This window comes from Pseudophryne corroboree, chromosome 10 (assembly GCF_028390025.1).
Source record: "Pseudophryne corroboree isolate aPseCor3 chromosome 10, aPseCor3.hap2, whole genome shotgun sequence".
Taxonomy (NCBI): domain Eukaryota; kingdom Metazoa; phylum Chordata; class Amphibia; order Anura; family Myobatrachidae; genus Pseudophryne; species Pseudophryne corroboree.
The window spans coordinates 293,165,415-293,190,877 of NC_086453.1; the positions used below are offsets into that span (position 1 = coordinate 293,165,415).

Sequence of the window (25,463 nt, forward strand, 5' to 3'; positions counted from 1 at the left end):
TACAGTGCAGCACCCGGCTTCTGTCACTGAGGAGGAGCCGGCATTTTGGTGTCACACCTTGGTGGATGACACTGCCCAAGCGGCTATTATTGGGGAGGAATTCAAGGAAACCTATGGAGGCTGCTGTTACGATCAAAATACGAACAAAAACATACATAATAAGGGGGTCATTTACTAAGCAGTGATAAAAGCGGAGAAGTGAGCCAGTGGAGAAGTTGCCCTTGACAACCAATCAGCTGTTCTGTATAATTTTATAGTATGCAAATGATAAATGTTACGTAAATGCTGACTGGTTGCCATGGGCAACTTCTCCACTGGCTCACTTCTCCACTTTTATCACTGCTTAGTACATGTTCCCCTACTTGCGTGTAGCCCTCAAATATGTCCATATTTTGGGAGATTTCCATGAAAATATGCTTAATAAAAAGGCCCCTAAGATAGTAAATAGTAATTATTGATAATCACATTTTCTTTGAAGTAAACAGAGACTTTGATGTAAACAAAATAAAGAAACAAGACAAGACATAAGGAAAGTTGCATATTGCAATATACTAATAATGGCTAGCAAATGACATTACAGCGGCCGGCAGTCACAGCGCAGCTGCCATGACACCAACATGCATCCCTGCTTACATTTCCCATTCCAATTACGGACACCAGTGACACATTTGCAGAAAATGTGCTAAAATATCATTAACTTGTAATATTTTCTTCAGATCAAAAGCCCAATAACGTGAAAATAAATAACTTTCTCATCAAGAAATGTGCACAACAACATAATAACCATTTGTGTTATCAGAGAGACTAAGACAGTGTAAGTCGCTCCATGGGTTTCGGTGCTCGGCACGGCAACATGTAGCTAACAGGTAGTAATTGGAAATCCAGATGACTTGACAATTACTACACATCAGAAGACTCACACTATGACAACATTAAATTATTCAGAATCAACTAAATGTTAACAGACATCTCGGAGATGTTTTTAAGAAGGGAATCAATTGTCGAGGCGTTAGAGGGAGTTCTCCTCTGAGTATTTAAGGGAAATGACACTGTCTGTGGTTCTGTAACGCACGGTACCAGATATATAATAACACATTATAAAGTGTCTCAACACATTCGAGGCACAGTGCTACTTTACCCTGGCAGAGATTCTTACACTGGGACCTGGCAAGTCTTTAACAGTGTGTGTGTGTGTGTGTGTGTGTGTGTGTGTGTGTGTGTGTGTGGGGGGGGGGGTTGTATGTGTAATAATCATTTATGACGGGGGAAGAGACCAAGGGGTAAATTTACTACTGTCGGATTTGCCATCAGATTGAAAGTGACGGGCATCAGCGGCAGATTGCAGATGTAACATTTTTTAATTACTATGCATCGGTTTTGACTGTCCTTTGTCATCTGCCGTCAATACCCCCTATTCCGCAGAAGATTCATATTGGCAACCAGCCCCAAAGGGGTCAGCACAGGGCTGGAATCCCTATGGAAGCGACCCCCCCCCCCCCCCCTTCCCCCAGGTCAGTTATTTTGGTGGGGAGGGTTTGACGTTGGCTTTGAGGTAGGTTCTAAACCTGACACATAGTTAATCAGGGGTTTCTTTTGTTTTAACTAAATAAACATTTATAGTAAGCTGATGTTCCCTACTCGGTCATTTGATCAGTTCATCGTCAATTTGACCTTACTGGGGGGGATTGCAAAACCGATGGAAACCCCTTCAAAAACAAATCTGTCATTTAGCAAATATCTCCCCCAGAATGACAGGCTATATTAGGCTATGTTTTGCATGTTTATACTTAAAGAACTGTGACACCTCCATACCTCTCGGCATTCCTTATATTGAACTGGGGCGCTGAGAGGCATAACCACACACACACCCATGATGACATGGCCGTGAACCCTTCACAGTGGCTCACATTTTCAGCTTTCATATTGGGACATGGCCACACTCCAACATGCTATTATCAGTGTCTGACAAATCCCTTGGCAGTCCTGATCAAGGCAGGTTTAGTGTTTTCATCACAAAGGGAGCATAGCCACACCCTTGGGTGATGCCTAGTGTGCTTGCCTGAGAATTGCCAAAGAATAAAAAAATGTTACTTCAAGCATTTTACCATGACGGTGTTAACTTAAAACTTTACACATGATGGCAAAGCATTACTGCCGTGTTGGCATTCTCTGGTCAGCATTACACCGTCAGCATTCTGACTGTGCGCAGAGATTATACGGAGCCCCAGCTTTAATTTTTGGAGGTCTTACAAATACCAGGGCAAGTTGTAAAAATCTCAGAAATTCCACGGAGCAGTGCTGTGGTGGTGTGTTCCCAAAAGTGAATTTGTGCCTTCAGCTTTTTGTCACCTGTGTTCCCTTTTCTTTTTTTTGTAATCCTCAATAATAGTTATTTACATTTTTCGAGAGAAAAAAAAAGAGGGACCAGAAAATTCTTTTAAAAAAACAATCCACGATAGAATTAGAATTTTATCTTCCTATTCCCGGCAATTGACAGGTAATATTCGGAAATGAGGAAAACAGTCTGCAGTTGATACGGGTTGGTTATGTTTTACCGGCCGCCAGGATCCCGGCGGTCACCATCACAACGCCAGGATCCCGGCCGCAGAATGCCGGCGGTGGGGGCGAGCGCAACGAAGCCCCTTACGGGCTCGCTGTGCTTGTGGAGACCCATGAGTGGGAATAGTCCATTTTAGTCGGCATGCTGACTGTTTGTGAGGCTTTGGGATGTGGAGAGAGGTATTGTGCCAGGTTGTCTCCTGAACACCGGTCACATAACTACATCCCGTCGATACAACTCGTACAACGCACGTACGACTCAAAGCATAAAAACTAGCAGAAAAACATTTTAGAAGTATATTATGATATCCAGGGCTGCCAAGAGAAATCCTGGGCCCCAGTACAACAACTTCCGGGGCCCCCCCACCCCCCGTGGAAAGGGTGTGACCACAGCATGCTGGGGTATGGCCACACCTTTTTGGGGGCGTGTCTAGCACATGAGAAGCACCCACTCACATGAGCATGGCATGCCTCCCAGCCAGGGCAGTAGAGAGCCTGGCTGGGCCCAGTTACTTTTCGGGTGGCATGGCCTAATCACAGGAGGTGTGGACCTGAGCCCCCCACTGGGAAGCTCTGTAAGACCTGGGCCCAGGTAATTTGTACCCTCACCCCCCCCCCCCCCCCCCCCCTCCTCCCTCTCTCGGCGCCACTGATTATATCCTGGTCCAGTACAGACTTCTGCCAGTATTTCCGTCTTGCTCTAGTTTGAGTAGAAGATGGCGTATTGATATATTTGGAACCGGGGTGCACAGGGAAGCAGGTGACAGGCTGTAACCTGTAGCACACCAATTACATGTTTCCCTCTTCAGCTTGAAAAACCCCATTGCTTTCATGTATCTTCTGGCCAGACTACATCCAAAAAAAAAAAGGTAAGTGAAAGATACAGCATAATAAACAGCCCAATCTACACACCTTACAAAAATAGCTTCAAAAATGTGAAACGCGTTGTGTAGGAAATATCGATTAACTTGAGGTTGCTTAAACTGACTCACGAATATATGCCTGTGCTGTGTATTATTAAGCTCAGATATAAAAAGGTTTGATTGGCAATACTGATACATGGATTCAGGGGAGTAGTAAGAGAGGAGGAGGCCTGTGAGCACGTCTCCAGGAAAATGGCGCGTTGGATATTTTACCAGTGGTTTTTGTACTGTCCATGTGCAAATCCATGGGAAGATGCCTGCCATGCCATTTTCCTAGTGATTTGTGCAACACTTCGGAGAGGTTAGTATTGTAGAATATGAGTGCATGGTGTGCTGGCCCTCCTGGACCAAGGGCCTGTGTGCATTACACACCTTGCATCCATTATAGATACACAATTGCACGGATTGCCTTAACAATGTCATGTTTACAGGACAAAATTACAGGACTATGGGGCATATTTAGCAAATACATTTTGGGGGGTATTCAATTAAGTGCCATTTTTTCGACTGGTCTAAAAAACGGCACTAATTCAACACAGGGTATTCAAATGTGGACATTTTCGCCCATTTTGTTATCCATTTTCGTCCATGCTTTTTCCCCTTTTTTTTTTTTTTGTTGAATCGGCATGGGCGAAAATTGCTGCAAAAATGGGCGAAAACGCCGGCGAATTTGCCAAAACATGCGTATCAGTGGCAAATTCGCCAATACATGTGGTTTTCGCCAGTGCCGGATTTTTCGACCAGTTGAAAAACGTCACGGGCATTGAATTGCTCCGTACAATTGTACAGTATGCAAATTATGTTACTTTAATGCTAATTGCTTCTCCACTGGCTCACTTCTCCCCACTTTTCACTGCTTCATGAATAGACCCCAGAGTCTTTCGGACATTCAGAGAGTAGACAGGTATAGCATACCATGGTGGCTAGCTGATAAATTCATAGGCGACCAGCCGACACACACACACACACACACACACACACACACACACACACACACACACAATTGTTTTTGTATCAGACAATAAAATGGTACAGTCTCTCTTTCCAGCTAATGAGTTAGATGAACATGCAATTTCCCGAAGAAAGATTTGTAATTAAAGATCTTCGAAGTACAAAGAAAATATGTTCACTTCAGAATGAAAATTGCTCAATTGCTCATACACCCGGTTTAAGTTCTTGTCAGCTACTTGTATACAGCTAAATTAATTCCATTCCACTGTCAAAGTGTGGATGGTGTCTTCATCAACACAATACTAAACCCAGCACAATACCGGTAGCTGAACTTAAAGGGGAACGGCACACACAGGAATAATAGGACATACACACGGTCACAGCGAGCTAGACAGCAGGGGAGTCTGTGTAAATAATCAGGACCTAAGACCAGACAAAGATTTCGGGAGGATATGCCATAATCAAGAAGGGAAGACTGAAATAGACTAGAAATGTCATGGGAACTCTACATACATAAGCGAGGGCGTGAAGAAGACAGCATAATATCACTTATATTTTTTTTTAGTTTTGATTGTGTTTTCAGAAGAATTAACTATAAGTTGAAATTGTGCTATTTCCTGCATGAAGTGCACCGTTCAGTCTAACGCGTGTGGCTACAGGGCAAAAAGGTAATATAGTAAAGCAAAGCTTATCGTGAAATCGCTTCTGTTCTTTGTGGGAATTTGTAAAGTGTTTTTTTTCTAAATAAGGTGATAACTGTGCTATATAGATGGATGTGTAATGCAAAAGAGTAATGCAACGTAGGGAAGTTCTGCCCCACAAAGAGTTGGTCACAGATTTTGCTATCGCAGCAAAATCTGCGACCACACTACTCGCATGTTTGGGGCCACCCAGCACAGGGCAAGGCTGCCCATCATTTGTGGCTCCACCCCGCGGTATGATCACAAATCAATTACGATTGCATCAAATAGAGGTAGACCCTTGCCTACCCAGCATGGCTGCAGATGCAAGTGCTTCTGCGCCATGTTTCCACTTACAGGTGACATCATCAGGCAGCCCTGAAAACAGGCATGACATGTCTGCGTTTCCTGCTGTCCCTCCCCCCCCAGTGCTGCGTCGCGGCCCCCGGATGCTTGTCACCTGTCAATCACCATGCAATCGCATCCTTCCAGGATGAGATCGCATGGTGAAGTGTCACGCATGTGCACTGTAGCCGTGTGCGCAGAACCTTTTGAATGCGACTGCGTTCAGGTGTGAATAAGGCCCTATATACAGTATATCCATTTTTGTCTGAAGGTTTCTGCAGAAATCTCATTGATAGGGTTGCAGGCTATGACCAATACTTTTGGAAGTCACAGAAGAAAATAAATGTGCTGTGTCTGAATACATTAACACATTATGAATTTCACTTGTCAGATGATTCATGTGTGACTCTGGAATACTATTGTCAGGGGTGACGTATCTGGCCAGCAAAAACTATTTCATCTAAAGCAGGGGAAAAATAATTGTAGAGCCTCCAGCCGGGACCTCTCGTCTCCACAGGTGTGATATGGACGGGGGCTGGTGGTCGGCTTTGATGGCAGTGTGCTGCATATATTCATGACCAGGTGTTTGTCTTTACAGATACAACTTTAGCAGTGGGTGGAATAGTAGTAATAAAACACAAAACAAAAGTTCAGCACAGAATATGGAACAAAAAAAAGAGGGTAAACATACAGGGATACATTTACTGAGGTGTGGGTTACTAAAAAAGGAGGTGTTATTCAAATTGACCAATCAAATTCTAGCTATCATTTGCTGGAATGTACAAGATAAAATGTTAGCCAGAATCTGATTGGTTGCACTTTTGTAAACTTACATTTTATGGTGCCCATACACTTGTGCAATGCCCCGCGGCGTGACATTGCGGGGCATCGCACCGGCAGTTCAGGTGCGATGAAATCGCACCTGAACTGCCAAAGTGATTACCATGCGATCATGCAATAGATCGCATGGTAATCATGTGATCAGCACATCACCGCCGAGTGGGAGAGGCTTCTGGCCGCTCCCGGCGGGCGCCCATCGCACATGGCAGAGCGATATATCACATGTGGTTTAAAAACCACATGCGATCGCACTGCGATGCGAGAAATATTAAGTGCAGCACATACTATCATGAGACACGACATTCGAGCAGTGTGCCCGCGCATCGTGTCTCATGGTGCCTAAAATGTGCATACAGTCCTTCGATTTCTCTCACAGATGAGGTCAAAATCGAAGGATAGCACCGATTATCTCACATGCGATCGCATGTGGTTTTTAAACCACATGTGATATATCGCTCTGCGATGGGCGCCCGCCGGGAGCGGCCAGAGGGGCCTCTCCCACTCGGCGGTGATGTGCTGATCACATGATTACCATGCGATCTATTGCATGATCGCATGGTAATCACTTTGGCAGTTCAGGTGCGATTTCATCGCACCTGAACTGCCGGTGCGATGCCCCGCAATGTCACGCCGCGGGGCATTGCACAAGTGTATGGGCACCATAAAATGTAAGTTTACAAAAGTGCAACCAATCAGATTCTGGCTAACATTTTATCTTGTACATTCCAGCAAATGATAGCTAGAATTTGATTGGTCAATTTGAATAACACCTCCTTTTTTAGTAACCCACGCCTCAGTAAATGTATCCCTATATGTTTACCCTCTTTTTTTGTTCCATACTCTGTGCTGAACTTTTGTTTTGTGTTTTATTACTACTATTCCACCCACTGCTAAAGTGTATGGGCACCATAAGTATATTTACACCACAGTCTCAATAAAAAACAGTAAAGCAAGGTGATTAAAGGAACATTAACCCTACTTACTTATTTATAAATAATAAAGATGAAAGTATAACAACATTAATGTGTTGGGGAGCCCTAGAAAGTGTTTATCAGGTCTACCTGCTGATTTTACCTTCTGCATGTTACCATGGGGTTTGTCTCGGGTGCATGGCCCAGCTGCAGCTGGCAGACCTTGCAGTATCTGGTGTGAGGCATCATGTTATTTGGCTGTGGTGTGATCCTGGCCTCTTTGTACCCTGTACAGTAGGGAAGCATACTGTATGTATTTCCCTGATGCTGCACTGAGGTTTGAGTGCTTTTCATAGTAACATAATACTTTATATTAATTCACCTATATTATGGTCAGGATCGATAATACTCCTGGCACTCGTCCCCTTCTCTGTGCTGCCCCCTGTCCCAGTCCTACCCCTGTCCCAGGCTAAGCTGACCACCCACTCCCCTGTCCTGGTCTCCTCTCCCAGGCACTGCGGGTGGATCAGAAAGAGGTAGAAGGAATGTTCAGACGGATCATACTTAGGAAAGCCACAGGCCCGGACGGAGTATCGCCATCTGCCCTAAAGAACTGTGCTATTCAGCTCGCCCCCATCTTCTCCAGGATCTTCAACACCTCACTGGAGACGTGCAAGGTTCCCTCCTGCTTTAAATGTACAACATTCGTCCCGGTTCCAAAGAGCGCAGCTGCAAAAGACCTAAATGACTACTGGCCGATCGCACTAACATCTGTGGCAATGAAAGTGTTTGAACGGCTGGTGCTGAACCGCCTGAGAGAAGCGATTAACACCCACCTAGACCCCTTGCAATTCGCATACCAAGCAAACAGGAGTGTTGAGGACGCAGCTAACTTGGGCTGCACTACATTCTACAGCACATAGACCGACCGGGCTCTTTTGTCGACATCAGTTCGGCATTCAATACAATCGTCCCCAGTATCCTACAAGCCAAACTACAACATGCTTCTGGATTATCGACTTCCTGACAGCAAGGAAACAGGTGGTGAAAGCCGTGTCATTCACGTCTAGTGGGCGCATGATCAGCATGGGGGCCCCTCAAGGATGTGTCCTCTCCCCCCGGATCTTCTCTCTATATACCAACAACTGCACTTCGGCCGGGAAAGCAGTAAAAATTATAAAATTTGCAGACGACACCACCGTCATCGGCTTAATCAAGGACGAAGACGAATCTGCATACAGACGCTAAGTGGATCGGCTAACGCAGTGGTGTGGCAGGAACAACCTTGACCTAAATCCCCTTCAAAACAGTCGAGATGATGGTGGACTTCAGAAGGAAACCCAATGCCATGCATCCACTCGTAACAGCCGACAGCGTGGTTTCGTGGGTCGACTCCTTCAAATTCCTAGGGTCAAAAATTTCCAGAGACCACAAATGGAGACCCAACATAAGCACTGTCGTAAAGAAGGTCCAGCAGCGGATGTTCTTTCTGAGGCAACTCAGGAAATTCAACATCCCGCAGAAGCTGCTGCACAGCTGCTGCGCCCTGGCAGGGAGCTACCGGCTGCGTCCCGGGTTGCAGCGGCTGCGTGGCCCAACCCACATGACAATTATTTTTAGATATAAAGCCAATGGAAATACTTCAGAATAAGTTACTTAGATAAAATACTGTAACAGTCAAATCGTAACTGTTCAATCTACAAACTAGACAAGCCAAGGGAGTAGAGTCACACCACGGCACCTGTGTCACCCTACTAGGACCAAGCCTATGTGTCTTTCCTTCACCTGTGACCTAATTATTGTAAATATTTACAATATATAATAATAGCAAATGATTTAGTAAACATTCAGAGATATTACAGGGTACTTAGTAAACATGCACAGATATTACAGGGTATTTACTATTTAGTAAATATTACAGGTTACTTAGTAAACATGCACATATATTATACATATCTCCCGTACCTCCCAACTTTCCCGGCATCCAAGGAGAGACATCAGCGCACACCGCAGGCGCGCTCGAAAATTAGGGAGTGTGGCCTACCGAAAGGGGCGTGACCTCGTGGCAAGTGCCGCAATCGCAAGCCACGCCCCCGTTTTCATCATTACGGGTGCATGGACAGTGCTGTGAGAGCTGTTGGCCATGCCCCCTGTCCCTCTCTGCCAGGAATAGACGCTGTGCGCATGCGCACATCATCTATTCATCGCTGCTCTCCTCAGAGCAGCGAGTGACAGGGAGGGATCTCCCAACTGCCCCCCCCCCCCCCCACTCTCGGGACACTGCGCCCCGCGGGTGGGACAGCGGGACAGACCGTGAAAAACGGGACTGTCCCGCCAAAATCGGGACAGTTGGAAGGTATGTATTATAGGGTACTGAGTAAACATGCACAGATATTACAGGGTACTTAGTAAACATGCACAGATATTATGGGGTACATAGTAAATAATATGTATGTACAGATATTACAGGGTACTTAGTAAACATGCACAGATATTACAGGGTACTTAGTAAACATGCACAGATATTACAGGGTACTTAGTAAACATGCACAGATATTACAGGGTACTTAGTAAACATGCACAGATATTACAGGGTACTTAGTAAACATGCACAGGTATTACAGGGTACTTAGTAAACATGCACAGATATTCCGGGATACTTAGTAAATGATATGTAGATACAGATATTACAGGGTACTTAGTAAACATGCACAGATATTCCGGGATACTTAGTAAATGATATGTAGATACAGATATTACAGGGTACTTAGTAAACATGCGCAGATATTCCAGGATACTTAGTAAATGATATGTATACAGGTTGAGTATCCCTTATCCAAAATGCTTGGGACCAGAGGTATTTTGGATATCGGATTTTTCCGTATTTTGGAATAATTATACACCATAATGAGATATCATGGTGATGGGACCCAAGTCTAAGCACAGAATGCATTTATGTTTCATATACACCTTATACACACAGCCTGAAGGTCATTTAATACAATATTTTTAATAACTTTGTGTATTAAACAAAGTTTGTGTACATTGAGCCACAGAAAACAAAGGTTTCACTATCTCACTCTCACTCCAAAAAGTCCGTATTTTGGAATATTCCGTATTTCGGAATATTTGGATATGGGATACTTAACCTGTATACAGATATTACAGGGTACTTAGTAAACATGCGCAGATATTACAGGGTACTTAGTAAATATTACAGGATACTTAGTAAACATTCACAGATATTACAGGGTACTTAGTAAACATGCACAGATATTCCAGGATACTTAGTAAATGATATGTAGATACAGATATTACACGGTACTTTGTAAACATGCACAGATATTATGGGGTACATAGTAAATATGTATGTACAGATATTACAGGGTACTTAGTAAACATGCACAGATATTATGGGGTACATAGTAAATAATATGTATGTACAGATATTACAGGGTACTTAGTAAACGTGCACAGATATTATGGGGTACATAGTAAATATATGTACAGATATTACAGGGTGCTCTATAAACATGCACAGATATTATAGAGTGCTTCAGAAACTTTTTCCAGGGGATAATAAATGAGAACTATGTTGAGAAACTCTGCATAAAACACTTTATTGTCAGTCGCCCCAGGGGTAACTGCTCCGCTCTCAGAAAGGCCGCCTCATCCATGTTTGCTGCTATTTAATAACAGCTACAAAGCTATGGATTTTCCTCCTGCTTCCAATGCAATGATTAAGTTCACTTGCAATTTAATTTATTCCAGATTTTTGTTACATTGTTCTACAAAGTACTTTGTATAGGAGACATACTTCTCTGCATGTTATTTTGCAATCAGCATTAAAATTCAGTTCACCGTGTCGGCTTGTGTACTGAAAGCCGCTGGAGCATTCCCTGTGCAAAACAAGGCATACTACTGATGCAGCCAGTGGAGAGTATTGCAGTGAACATGATAATAAGTTAATAAATTCGCAAATTATATATATATATATATATATATATATATCAAAGTCAGAAAGATCCCTGGCACTCCGGACTTACATACACCTTGCTCCGGACCGGTGCCCTCCCTGTAGCACAATGTCCATCTATATTTCCCTTTAAACGGGCGGCACTCAGAGAATTGCAACCAATTTGTAAAGTGCAAAAAAAGCCCCACCGGGCTGATTTTATTAGTCTGAGGAAGGGGAGTAATACCCCGAAACGTCACCAATAAATCAGCCCGGTGGGGCTTTTTTTGCACTTTACAAATTGGTTGCAAGTCTCTGAGTGCCGCCCGTTTAAAGGGATATATATATATATATTATATATATATATATATATATATACACATACACACACACACACACACACACACACACACACACACACACACACCTTACAGATTTTGACGGCCCTTTTACACACAAGGACTACGGGGGATATAGTCAGCGATTTGTGACAGGAATACTGTGAGCATAAAACAGCATGCAAATAGAATAATAGATAACACCACGTCAAAACCAGCAATACATTTCATTAAGTGGTGCTGGGCATTGCAGATCACTGCGTTTCAGCCGTAGCACTTATACAAAACAGATGTGTTCCACCCAGTAAGTAATCTATTTAAAGACAGTGACTTTTCCCAGATCTCATCTGCTGCCAGAAGATCACAGAGCATTTTGCATTACTAGTTACATCCCATTGTACAGGACAAACGTTTTCGTAACTAGTGATACATGAACTACACCAGCGAACGACCAATCCTATTGTCAGACTGAAACAGCATGAGCCAATCAGAGCCATTATTGGAGTCTCAGCTAGGAATGAGGGACATGAACAGTGTCATCCTTCAATATGGGATACTTTAGATTTGGTTAATAATACAAACCGGCTAATACAAGTGGATACTTTGGGGGAGATTCAAATGTTTGAAAAGTCAGTTGGGAATCTGTTTTTTTCCTATCTAATAGACAGGAAAAACAAACACTCAACCGACTTTTCAAACATTTGAATTCTACCCATTGTGTTTAGGTTAACAGAATGGGAAACATACATAAATAAATAAATAAATAAAAAAGTTTGCCTGTGATAAATATTTAGGAAGAAACTAAATGTAGGATTTTTTTCTGTTTGTTCTATATTTATCTATTGTCATTATCACACAGTATTGCAGAAGACGTAGATTACTTACACATGGGTTTCAGCTGCCCTATAAGTTCTTCCTTCGTCCATTTCGCCCACTCTTTCTTGTCTGTGTTGATTGAACAAAGAATAGGCCCGCACGGCTTCCCACAGTCCTCTATGGCAGGGACATTCAAGTAGTGCACCAATACAATATCGGGATTCTGTAACAAAGAGACAATAGGGAGGTTATTTTGGTAATATTGTTCCTGGGCCCTTGATTCGACATCTGAAACAGAAAAGGTCAGCAGTAACATAAAGGTTCAAAAATTACTTTAATGTAGCTTAAATCACATCTACAATTTTCTTCAGTGTCAAAGTCCATAGTATTTAGTGATGAGCGAGGTTCGGTTTTACTCGGTTTTACTCGGATTATTGAAGACCTGTAAGAAGGTTAGACCACATGAAAGATAGCAGGCCTAACGCATGGATCCTAGCATCTGAGAGTACTGCGTAATGACACTTATACATTGCGGCCAGTGTGTAAGCTTTTATCACTAGTCCTTTTCTAATCAACTCTAGCACCTCACTGGCACACGCAGACATAATCATGACACATACAACTTATGGCGCCCATACACTTGTGAGATAATCGGTGCTAACCTTCGATTTCAACCTCATCTGTGAGAGAAATCGAAGGATTGTATGCACATTTTAGGTACCTTGAGACGCGATGCGCGGGCACGCCGCTCAAATGTCGCGTCTCAAGATATTATGTGCTGCACTTAATATCTCTTGCATCGCAGTGTGATGGCATGTGGTTTTAAAACCACATAAGATATATCGCACTGCGATGTGTGATGGGCACCCGCTGGGAGCGGCCAGAGGCCACTCCCATTTGGCGGTGACGTGTCAATCACGTGATTACCATGCAATCTATTGCATGATCGCATGGTAATCCCTTTGGCAGTTCAGGTGCGATGCCCAGCGATGTTGCATCACGGGGTATCGCACAAGTGTGTGGGTACCATTATACTGCTGCTATCAAATAAATACAATAGTCCAAAAAAAACACAATATAAAGTCTGAGTTGAACAATGGAACTGCATAAAACTAGTAACAATATACAAACAGGCTAATCCTATTCAGGAGGCCACTCCTGGGGAAAGGCGGTTATATGACAAGCTTTGTAAATGGGCCTTCCCAGAACTCATGAGGAAGCTTCTTATTTGCAAAACATGATGGTGTGATTGCTGCACTCTTATAGTAAAGCAGCCAATGACAGTAAGCAATGTGCACACCAGGGACTCTCAAACCTATCTCCCCAGGTCTCACCGGGATGTAGTCATGTTACCGGCAGTCAGGATCCGGGCGGTCACCCGACCCCAACCTGTCTCACCAGCACTGCAGGTGATTTTTGATCAAAATAAAATACTGCATTAGGCTACTTGGACACTAATTATTCCCCCTCTGCTCCTGTGAGGAGATTCACAAAACAGGCACTGTTTTTGAGTCCTAAGGATAGATGGCAGCATGGGCTGGGGGGCGAGTACCGGGGTGGGGGTTTTGGCAAAGAGGTGTAATAACCATGCACCCATGATGCCATGCCCCCTAGTATCTATTAACAGCCCTGCATGGCAGAACCAATGGTAAATCATTCATTATACAGTATGTAAAGTACTGGCCAGAATAACACTGGAGATCCTACTTGTCCGTCCAACTTTCCTGCTTGTCAGGCCACATACTTTGTGTGAGAGGTCCAGAGTGAGCAGCAGGCACTGGGGGATGCTGGCCGATCTTGGATCTTTTTAAAGCGGCAATCATTTACAAGGCAAAACCATGCCTTGTAAATGATTGCCGCTTTAACATTTTTTTTTAGAGATTGGCCGGCATCCTGCACCTCCGGCAAACTCGGACCCTATTACATATGCCCCCACGTGTGCAAAGTTGTGCGCAAAGATCTCATGTCTCCCACAGGACTGACTTCTATTCAGTTATAAGGCTCCTTGGTCCACTGCAATCAGCCAATTTAATCCAAATGTCTCTATGTTCCATAGGCAGGTAGTCAATGCTGAAATGGTACGGATCACTGATCCCTACAGGAAAACAGTTGGTCCACGAATGGCCTTTTTCCTGCAGAGTCTGTTTTACCTTGCAATAATTAGTTTGCCATCCTACTGCAGTATTAGGGGGAGATGTACTAAGCAGTGATAAAAGTGTAGAAGTGAGCCAGTGGAGAAGTTGTCCATAGCAACCAATCAGCATTAACGTATACCTCCCAACATGACCCTCTAAAGGAGGGACAGAATGCTCTGCTCCTGGACTTCCCTCTTAATGTTTTGATTGCCGGCACCTGTTTTGAACAGGTTAATAGATAAGAAAGGTGTTTCAGCACAGGTGACATAAATTAAGAGGGAAGTCCAGGAGCAGAGCATTCTGTCCCTCCTGGAGAGGGTCATGTTGGGAGGTATGTTAACGTAACATTTATAATTTGCATATTCTAAAAGTATACAGAGCATCTGATTGGTTACTATGGGCAACTTCTCCACTGGCTCTCTTCTCCACTTTTATCACTGTTTAGTACATCTCCCAGGAGCGTTTCAACAGAGAAGGGGGCCCATGTGCACCTCCGGGTGGGCCCCCTCCTCTGTACGGTGATGTAGACTCCGGCATTGTGCCGTAGTCTACTGCGCATGCGCAGGTCTCCGGAAACATGGCGCCCACCATGATCCGGAGACCAATTTGGCTACTGCGCATGCTCTGCGACCATTTTGGCAGCGATTTCTGCAGCGCCCGATGCTGGACTCTGGAAAGGTAAGTATTAAAATGGGTGCAGTGTGGGGCCCCCCTGGACCCAGAGGCCCATGTGCACCGCACGCATTGCATCCATTATAGAAACGCCAATGACATCTCCCCCTTAGTATTCACAACGCAGACAGCAAGCAATTGTAAATGAGCTATAATCAGTCTAGTGTCAGGTGAACCAATGTAAGCAGGTACTGCACTGGACAAGAACCTCTTAGTAAATAACTTTCAGAAGGTTTACATTAAATAAGAATGTTTAATTTTGATCTCTCAGTTGCTATAGTATACAGTATAAATATCAGGCATTCCCAACCTCTGTCCTTAAGGCACACTAAAGGGCCCTACACATTAATAGATCTGCCGTCTTCACTCCCCCCGTCACCCGGCTCCATTGAAGTCAGGGCCGGTTCAAGGGCGCTCTGCGCCCCGGGCAGGAAAAGGGACGTGGCCTAATACAGAGGGCGTGGTCAGTTACGCCCCCTGTACATTGCTAGCGCCGCTTGAATGCTGAGCGGTGCGCGATGACGTCATCGCGCACCGCACAGCAAAAGGTCCTCTCCACGAAGGGAAACTAGACGCTATGCGTCTAGTTCCCTTCGTGGAGAGGACCTTTGCTGTGCGGTGCGCAATGACGTCATCGCGCACCGCTCAGCAAAGTTACTCTCCACGAAGGGAAACTAGATGCATAGCGTCTAGTTCCCTTCACAGAAGGCGGACGGGGACGGCAGCGGGCAGCGGAGGCGGACGGGGGACACAGCGGGCAGCAGTGGCGGATCTTGCCACGGTGCGGCGCCCTCCAGATGGCGCCAGCGCCCTCCGGAAGGCGGCACCCCGGGCAAAAGTCCTGCTTGCCCGTGGCAAGATCCGCTACTGATTGAAGTGCAGACAAATATGAACAAGATCGTCCATATTGGCCTGCATGCATAGCCAACGGGACACCAGCGATAAACGAGCGCGGGGTCGCGCATCGTTCATCACTGGTGACTCCACACTCAAAGATATGAACGGTATCTCGTTCAATAATGAACGAGATCGTTCATATCTTTGAGGAATATTGGCCAGTGTGTAGGGCCTATTACAGGTCAGGTTTTAGTGATATCCAGGCTTTAGCATAGATCATAGGTTCTCAAACTCGGTCCTCAGGACCCCACACAGTGCATGTGTTGCAGGTAACCCAGCAGGTGCACAGGTGTATTAATTGCTCACTGACACATTTTAAGAGGTCCACAGGTGGAGCTAATTATTTCACTTGCGATTCTGTGAGGAGACCTGCAAAACATGCACTGTGTGGGGTCCTGAGGACCGAGTTTGAGAACCTGTGGCATAGATCATAGGTCGTCAAACTCGTTCCTCAGGACCCCACACAGTGCATGTTTTGCAGGTCTCCTCACAGAATCTCAAGTGAAATAATTAGCTCCACCTGTGGAACTTTTAAAATGTGTCAGTGAGTAATGAATACACCTGTGCACCTGCTGGGTTACCTGCAAAACATGCACTGTGTGGGGTCCAGAGGACCGAGTTTGAGAACCTGTGGCATAAATGGTTAAATCAAACTAACTGAGGTACTACTGAAGTCACCTGTGCTTAAACATGGACATCACTAAAACCTGGACTGTTAGTGTGCCTTGAGGACAGAGGATGAGAATGCCTGCAGAATACAGTAACGTGGCTATATAACACAGCTGATACGCCTGTATTATAAACTGGTTCCTGCTTGTAAGAATCATACTAAGAATAGGGAGTAAAATGTGGGAGTGACTGGGTTGCATTGCATCCTGGTGTATTGGAAAGTGAGACTACTATTCATAGTTCTTTATAGCACAGTAATACTGTCATGGTATAAAAGGAAACAGCTTACACTTGAAGAATTAAGAACTAATAACTGTTTCCACTGCGCCTCCCTAGCATTTTAAAACAGTTACAGTATACAGTAACAGTAAGTCCCTGATAATAAGTTTGACTAAAATAACTTGTGTAACAAAAGTGCATCAAACAGCGAAGAATTATAGAAAATGCAACTGTGCTGTTTTCCAAAATGACATGCCCCTTCAGTATTTATGGTGCCAATTGTGAGGACACTGAATACACATCCATTTGTTGTTGTTTTCAGTGTGCAAGGAAACATCCTATGGATAATTTACTAAAAGCTTAACTGGCCAGGCCAGTTGGGGAAAAATGGTAAAATATTCAAATTGTATTTCTGTGTAACCTGATTGGCTGGATGGAAGTACACAAAGAAACATAGAGGGTAATTCTGAGTTGATCGCAGCAGCAAAGTTTGTTAGCAATTGGGCAAAACCATGTGCACTGCAGGGGGGACAAATATAACATTTGCAGAGAGAGTTAGATTTGGGTGGGTTATTTTGTTTCTGTGCAGGGTAAATACTGGCTGCTTTATTTTTACACTGCAATTTAGATTTCAGTTTGAATACACCCCACCCAAATCTAACTCTCTCTGCACATGTTATATCTGCCCCCCCCATGCAGTGCACATGGTTTTGCCCAACTGCTAACAAAATTGCTGCTGCGATCAACTCAGAATTAGGCCCATAAAGCGAACACATTTGTGCAATTGCCAAATAAGCTTTCAAATAAGCCGCCCTGACCCTCTACCCTCTACCTCCTGCCCATTTGTTAACGATGGCAATCTGATGCTAATTGGGGAGGTTGCAGAACTGTAGGCAAGTCAGCCCAAATTGCACTTGCATTGCATGTATGGAACTAAGCGCATACCTCCCAACATGACCCTCTCCAGGAGGGACACAATGCTCTGCTTCTGGACTTTTCTCTTAATTTATGATTGCCAGCACCTGTGTCATACTTGCCCACTTTTGAAAAAGCATTTCAGGGAGATTCTGAAAGTAACACCTATCAGCGCGGATGTGTGCTACTACATCTGAGAGGCGTGTCATAAACATGACTTACACCCAAATGTAAATGACCCCCAAAGTTAGTAAGATCTACTTATGGAAGAAAAGACACTGATATTTTTCAGGATTTGTTTCTCTATTGTGTTTTACAAAAGTTTCCATACACTGTAAGTGGCCATGAGAAACCTTATTTAAAATGCATGTAGCCATAGGGATCATTGTGTCTTATAACTAATGCAGGGAAATGGCACTGATGATCCCATCTGAATGTATGTATCTCTGATTCAGTTTTCCCCCAAGAATATAACAGATACATAATGGGGATAAGGGCCCTCATTCCGAGTTGTTCATTCTCTAGCTGCTTTTAGCAGCATTGCACACACTAAGCCGCCGCCCTCTGGGAGTGTATATTATCTTAGCAGAATTACGAACGAAAGATTAGCACAATTGCGAATAGAAATTTCTTAGCAGTTTCTGAGTAGCTCCAGACTTACTCAGACATTGCGATCAGTTCAGTCAGTTTCGTTCCTGGTTTGACGTCACAAACACACGCCCAGACACTCCCCCGTCAATCACAGTACGATCACCAGAACGATGAAAATTCCTCGTTATGCCGTGAGTAAAATACCTAACTTTTGTGTAAAATAACTAAGCGCATGCGCCCTGTGAACCTTGCGCATGCGCATTAAGCGACTAATCGCAATATAGCGAAAATCGGCAACGAGCGAACAACTCGGAATGACCACCAAGGTGCAATCAGGGAGATTAAAGGACTATTCAGGGAGTGAGGGAGATTGCTGGTATTTCAGGGAGTCTCCTGCAGAATGAGGGAGGGTAGGCAACTATGACCTGTGTTAAACAGGTTAATGAATAAGAAAGTGTTTCAGCACAGGTGATGGCAATCATACATGAAGAGGGAAGTGCAGGAGCAGAGCATTCTGTCCCTCCTGGAGAGGGTCATGTTGGGAGGTATGTAAGCGTGTACAGTACATTCGCCTGTATGCAGATATGTACACATCTGTGCTGCTCCAATCCGCACGCTTGTATTATAGCTGTCACCATTTTCAGCGTGCACTTACACCAGCCCAGCTGCATCCTTGGTGTATATGTGCGTGCGCACAGCGCTGGGTTATGCAGAATTTCTTTTGACACACCCGTGCTAAAATTTGCATGCATGTGTAACTCACCCATAGTCGCGCACGCTCATCTCGGAGCATGCACAGTGTGAAAGCACGCAAGAGCCCTCTGTAAAACTGACTTACGCTACATTCTGCATCAACCCCACGTCTACATCAACGTCACATTAGCAAGACCATGCACAACAAATATGGTTATTTATATTTACTAGGGTAGAACTATGCAACTCTATGGTTTATCGGCTATCAGAAATACTGTGTACGCGGTTTGCCGAATCCTAAGCAGGTAGCATCGTACAAACGCAAAGAGGAAAAGCCTCAGGAATATTGGGCCTGATTCAGATGCATCAGCGACACAATGCCGACACATCAGTGTGCTTTTTTAGTGACGAAACTGCGAGGCAACGCAAGTGTAGAAGCCGCCCACAAGTGACCATAGATGCCCACCAAAGCCATCGCAACTGCGTATTGGCACCATATGCATACAAGATCACAGTCGCACGCCAAGACACGCCTTGAAAACGGTCACGACACGCCTGCGGTTTTGCAGACACACCCGTTACCTCCCCCAAATGGCTGCGACTGGTTCATCACCGTGAGCGGCACGGCAAAGGTACTTTGGCATACTTGCCTACTCTCCCGGAATGGCTGGGAGGCTCCCGAAAATCGGGAGCCCCCAGCCCCCCGGAAGAGCAGGCAAGTCTCCCGATTTTGGGGGTCCCCCCCTGCCCAGCCGCCAACTTAGAGAGTAAAGTGGGCAGTCCGGGCAGGCGATGACGTGATTCTTGTTGAATCGCGTCATCATAGCCACGCCCCCTGCTGGACAATACCGGTAATGGTGTCATTACACAGCGGGGGTGTGGCTTACATGATGCGTCCCACCGCCACGCCCCCGTTCCGCCTCTGCCACGCCTCTGGCCCACCCTCCTCTGCACTGCTCGTCGGAGCCCGCCCCCCTGCTGAGCCGACCTGGCTGCTCTCTCCCGGAGAGAGCAGCCAAAAAGTCGTCAAGTATGTACCTTGGTGATGCGGCCACGACGCATGCACAGCCTGCTGATAATCGCTAAGTGTTGACACCATCAACAGCATCTGAATCAGGAACATTATTTCATGGCCCTGATACAATGCGAGTCGTAAAACCAAACCCATCATTACTGAAATGACTTTTCTTCTCTCCAAATTCTTATCCTAAATGATAGATAATTATTACTTTCAGCTAATCCCTCAGCACCCACTTATGTTAATTCGGCAATTCCTCCTTTTTCATCCAAAATAGTGATCTGCCACAATTATATCTGCGGGCGTCATTAGTGTAAACACCAGCCCCGTGCTTACTGTTACTGAATAAATCCTTTTAATAGGCTGGAACAATTATAATTTAGACCCGTTTGTTTCCATGGAGATGGCATGAGGTATAATAACAAACGTGATGCTCTGACTTCTGTTGCAAAACCGATGGGTTTCTGTTTTGAATCCTGAGATGGATTGTGAGGGGTACAGTATATTTACTAAGATGCGGGTTTTTAGAAGTGGAGATGTTGCCCATTGCAAATTTGCAACCAATCAGATTCTATTTATCATTTATCTTGCACCTTCTAGAAGATAATGGGTGTAATTCCAAGTTGGTCGCAGCAGGAATTTTTTTAGCAGTTGGGCAAAACCATGTGCACTGCAGGGGGGGGCAGATATAACATGTGCAGAGAGAGTTAGATTTGGGTGTGGTGAGTTCAATCTGCAATCTAAAATGCAGTGTAAAAATAAAGCAGCCAGTATTTACCCTGCACAGAAACAAAATAACCCACCCAAATCTAACTCTTTCTGCAAATGTTATATCTGCCCCCCCCTGCAGTGCACATGGTTTTGCCCAACTGCTAAAAAAAATTCCTGCTGCGATCAACTTGGAATTACCCCCAATAGCTAGAATCTGGTTGCTATGGGCAACTTCCGCACTTCTAAAAACCAGCACCTTAGTAAATATACCCCCAAGTCCGCACTTAGTATGCCGCAACAAAGAGCGCACATACCATCACACGGCCATTTGTATAGCGACACTGCCAGCGAATGGCTGCTAGGTCTGGCATGGTACATAGCCACCAGATATATGTTCTGCAATCAGCAGTGTTATTTGCTGTGGCAATCCTGCCACTTATTGTCTCCTCTAAGAATAGAGAGCTCTTGATAACAATTACAAATGGATGGGAAACATGTAAGAAGAACGCAGTAGCGGAAATAGCATATCGAACAGCACCAGATTTATCACATGCACATACATAAAACACGGGAAGGGAGGTGTCCTATCAAATAATATTTGAAGGCTGTGCCCCAAAAACACAGATTTTGCTTGGGGTACCCAGAGATATTAAGGATCTCCCGGATGTACCATGGAGGATATCCGACACCTACTGCGGTACCTCTATTTATCACAACACAAGCAGCCCCATAGCATTGGTGTATCTATAATGAGTGCAAGCTGTGCGGTGCACAAGGAGACCATACCAGACACCCTGCCCCCATATAAATATACTTTCCCCTCCAAAGTCCCACAGCGGCCAGTGCTGGAGACAGTAATCACCGGGAAGATATGATGATATTGCAGAGTTATATAGGCACACCCCCGTGGATGACTCATACGATGAACAGCCCAGTTACTTAACCAGTGGTGTTGGTTTATTGCTAGATAGCAGGTACAGCCGTACTCACTGTTACATGTACACAGGTGATGGAGCTGAGTTGGGTTTAATACAGCTCACCAGATGGTGAGTTGTTTGCTGCAAAAAGGTTGCAGTGCAGGGACGCTGGAACAGCTTTAAACCAGGTCTCTCATAGGATCTAATCAGAAGTCTCCCACCATATCACTGTACACAGTAGAAAAATAAGATTGCTCCTACACATGCTCAGTACATACTTGCCTACTCTCCCGGAATGGACGGAAGGCTCCCGAAAATTGGGTGACCTTCCCGGCCCCCCTGGAAAAGCAGGCAAGCCTCCCGATTCCTGTGTGCCCCCCTGCCCGGCCGCCCACTTAGTGAGTAAAGTGGGCGGTCCGGGCAGCCAATGACGCGATTCTTGTTGAATAGCGCCATCATAGCCATGCCCCCTGCAGTATAATGCTGGTAATAGCGGCATTATACAGCGGGTAGCGTGGCTTAAATGACGCGATACGTCAGCCATACCCCTACTCCACCTCCGCCCCCGTTCTGCCTCTGCTCCACCCACTCTTCTTGTTACTACCCTTCCCCGTCCCCTGCTGATCCGAACTGGCTGCTCTCTCCTGGAGAGCAGCCAAAAAGTCGGTAAGTATGGCTCAGTAGTGATCTTGGCGTCCATCTTGGGACAGAGCATAAAGCCTCCCTAGAGAACCGGAATTTATTCCCAAGGCCCCATACAAATATTTTTAAGGAAAGGATCCTTAATCCTCTGTCTACACCCTCTCAAATCTATTTTTTATTTTATTTTGTTAATGGCTTCTGGCTCATATCTCACATACATATGGGGGAAATGTATCAATTCAATAATGCAAAAGAGATAAAATGGTAAAGTTGCCCATAGCAACTGATCAGCATGTAGCTGTCATTTATCCTATATTGCTGTGGTCAACTTCTCCACTCTATCTGTCTTGAAGGTTTGATACAATACCCCTTCATAGGATTACTAGATCAGCCTTGTAAATCCGAACACTTATGAATTTGACAGTGGGGGTCATTCCGAGTTGATCGCTCGCTAGCAGTTCTTAGCAGCCGTGCAAACGCATTGTTGCCGCCCACTGGGGAATGTATTTTCTCTTTGCAGAAGTGCGAACGCGTGTGCAGCAGAGCGCCTGCAAAATCTTTATGTGCAAAACAAGACCAGCCCTGTAGTTACTCTTTGTGTGCGTTGATTCTAACGACGGAGGGACGACTTTTGACGTCACACACCCGCCCAGCCACGACTGCATTTTTTCTGCCACGCCTGCGTTTTTCCAAACACTCCCTGAAAACAGTCAGTTGCCACCCAGAAACGCCCACTTCATGTCATTCTACCTGCGTTCGGCCGTGCGACAGGAATGTTCGTTAGACTCTGTGCAAACCCACGATGCTCATTGTACCTGTACGATGCGCCTGCACATTGCGGTGCATACGCATGCGCAGAAATGCCGATTTTTAGCCTGATCGATGCGCTGCGAACAACGGCAGCTAGCGATCAACTCGGAATGACCCCCATACTACGTTGCTGCACTGCAACGAACTTTCATGTATGTTGCATGCCGGCAGTTTATACTATGTATGTTACTGCAGTGCACGCATGAAGCATATGTCATTATTCAAACAGTGGGCGCGATGTACTAAGCATTTTTGGTACATCCCACCACACATCGCATTGATACTAATAACACATGTATCGCAAAGGACAGCTCACCCGGTAAGAGCTGCGCTTTTGCGATCAGCGGCGGTCACTGGACTTCCGGCCTTGTGACCCGGGATTCCATCTTTGCATGCGCAAAGTGACGCAGAGTGACGTGGCGGCTATGGGGGGTGTTCGGAGGTATCCTATTGGATCTCTCTCTGTGCTGAATGCAGAAAGAAACCCATAAGCTTCTATAGGGTAACGCCAGCAAAAGGTGCCACCCTCCGCACCAAAGTCTCGGGATACAGGGCTTAGTACATATGGAAATGCGCAACCAAAAACCCCAAAATGGGGTTTTTACTGCATTTTTCCTTTAGTACATCCTGTCCAGTATGTGAAATGTTAATCCCACTTCCAGTATGCAACCCTGTATGACCTAGGGGCATAGTTAGAAATGTATACCTTCACAGTCCATATTTAATATTTTTTAGGAATTAAAAAAATTGTCATGTGAAAATGCCAAATCTCTTCCTCTGTTGCACCTAAACGTATCCCCAGTGTGCCCAAAGCTAAATGGTCCCCTAACCCCACAGGTTCCATCCTTTTCTAAACTTCACTTAGGTAACTGCCAACCAGGGCATGTACTGTAACAATGGCCCTCATTCCGAGTTGATCGCTAGCTGCCGTTGTTCGCAGCGCAGCGATCAGGCTAAAAAATGGCACTTCTGCGCATGCGTACGGGCCGCAGTACGCATGCGCGAAGTACTTTCACACAAAACTATGCAGTTTTACACAAGGGCGAGTGACGCTTTTCTGTCACTCTGCTGATCGGTGAGTGATTGACAGGAAGTGGGTGCTTCTGGGTGGTAACTGGCCGTTTTCCGGGAGTGTGCTAAAAAACGCAGGCGTGACAGGTGAAAACGCAGGCATGCCTGGGGAAACGGGGGAGTGGCTGGCCGAACGCAGGGCGTGTTTGTGACGTCAAAGCAGGAACTAAACTGACTGAAGTGATCGCAAGGTAGGAGTAGGTTTGGAACTGCTCAGAAACTGCATGAAAATTTATACGAGCAGTTCTGCTATCCTTTCGTTCGCACTTCTGCTAAGCTAAGATACACTCCCAGAGGGCGCCAGCCTAGCGTTTGCACTGCTGCTAAAAGCAGCTAGCGAGCGATCAACTCGGAATGAGGGCCAATGTCTGGGATACAGTATTAGCAAAAAGCCAATTATAAGTTTCCAAGAGTCGCTTTACTGTGATGAGTTATTTAGGACCTGATCACGTTAATGAAAAGGTATGGGTCTGACTCAGAGATGTATGGGAAAGGATGTATGCCGTGGCTGTGCAAAAATATACAGATGCCGCAGCCGCCTGAATTTATACTGAGACGCCCACTGGCAGCTTTGCAAATCCCAGCGGTTCAGTCGCATATAAATCTTTTGCGTAGCCCTATGGTGGCGCAGCCCGGCTGCAGGAAATAACAAGTCAGATCCATTGCAGCTGTGTACGGGATCACAGCCACAAGCAGCAACACGCCCCCAAAACAGTTGCCACTCCCTTGTTGCCTCCCCCAAGTGGTGCTGGCTGTCAATCACTTTGTGAATAAATCCTCTCTGCGACCACTGTCACATGACCATCGCGGCACATGAGCAGTGCGACGTAAAGTAGGTACACATACAGCCGATAATCGCTCAACTGCAAACTAATCGGATTTGCGCGTATCTCTGCATCAGGCCCCTTATACTGAGAGCGTCGGTGCACAAGACCGTCTGAGTAAATGGGCAAATATTCTTCTTAACGGCACAGGTGGGTACCCCAGGAAAAACACAGAATGAAGTCACAGAAATGAAGAAGCATCCAATCAATCAAGAATGCTTGTTATATATTGTACTATGCGGTATGTAGTGCTCATTAGGTAATTTATATACATCTCTCGCTCACTATATATATATATATATATATACTTGCAGCAACAGTCGGCACTCACAAGCTCTCATCCACAGCGTTCTCCGTGCCA

The 25,463-nt window shown here is 45.2% G+C and overlaps 1 protein-coding gene across 8 annotated transcripts in view; it reads right to left on the reverse strand.

Annotated features, from left to right (window-relative positions):
• The window catches only part of CAMTA1 (calmodulin binding transcription activator 1), a 2,328,268-nt gene that overhangs the window by 487,831 nt on the left and 1,814,974 nt on the right, over window positions 1-25,463 (reverse strand). For all 8 annotated transcript variants that reach the window (XM_063943384.1, XM_063943385.1, XM_063943383.1 and 5 more), the window contains exon 6: window positions 12,388-12,541. In XM_063943384.1, coding sequence (XP_063799454.1) covers window positions 12,388-12,541 — 154 coding nt within the window. The remainder of the gene's footprint in view (window positions 1-12,387; window positions 12,542-25,463) is intronic.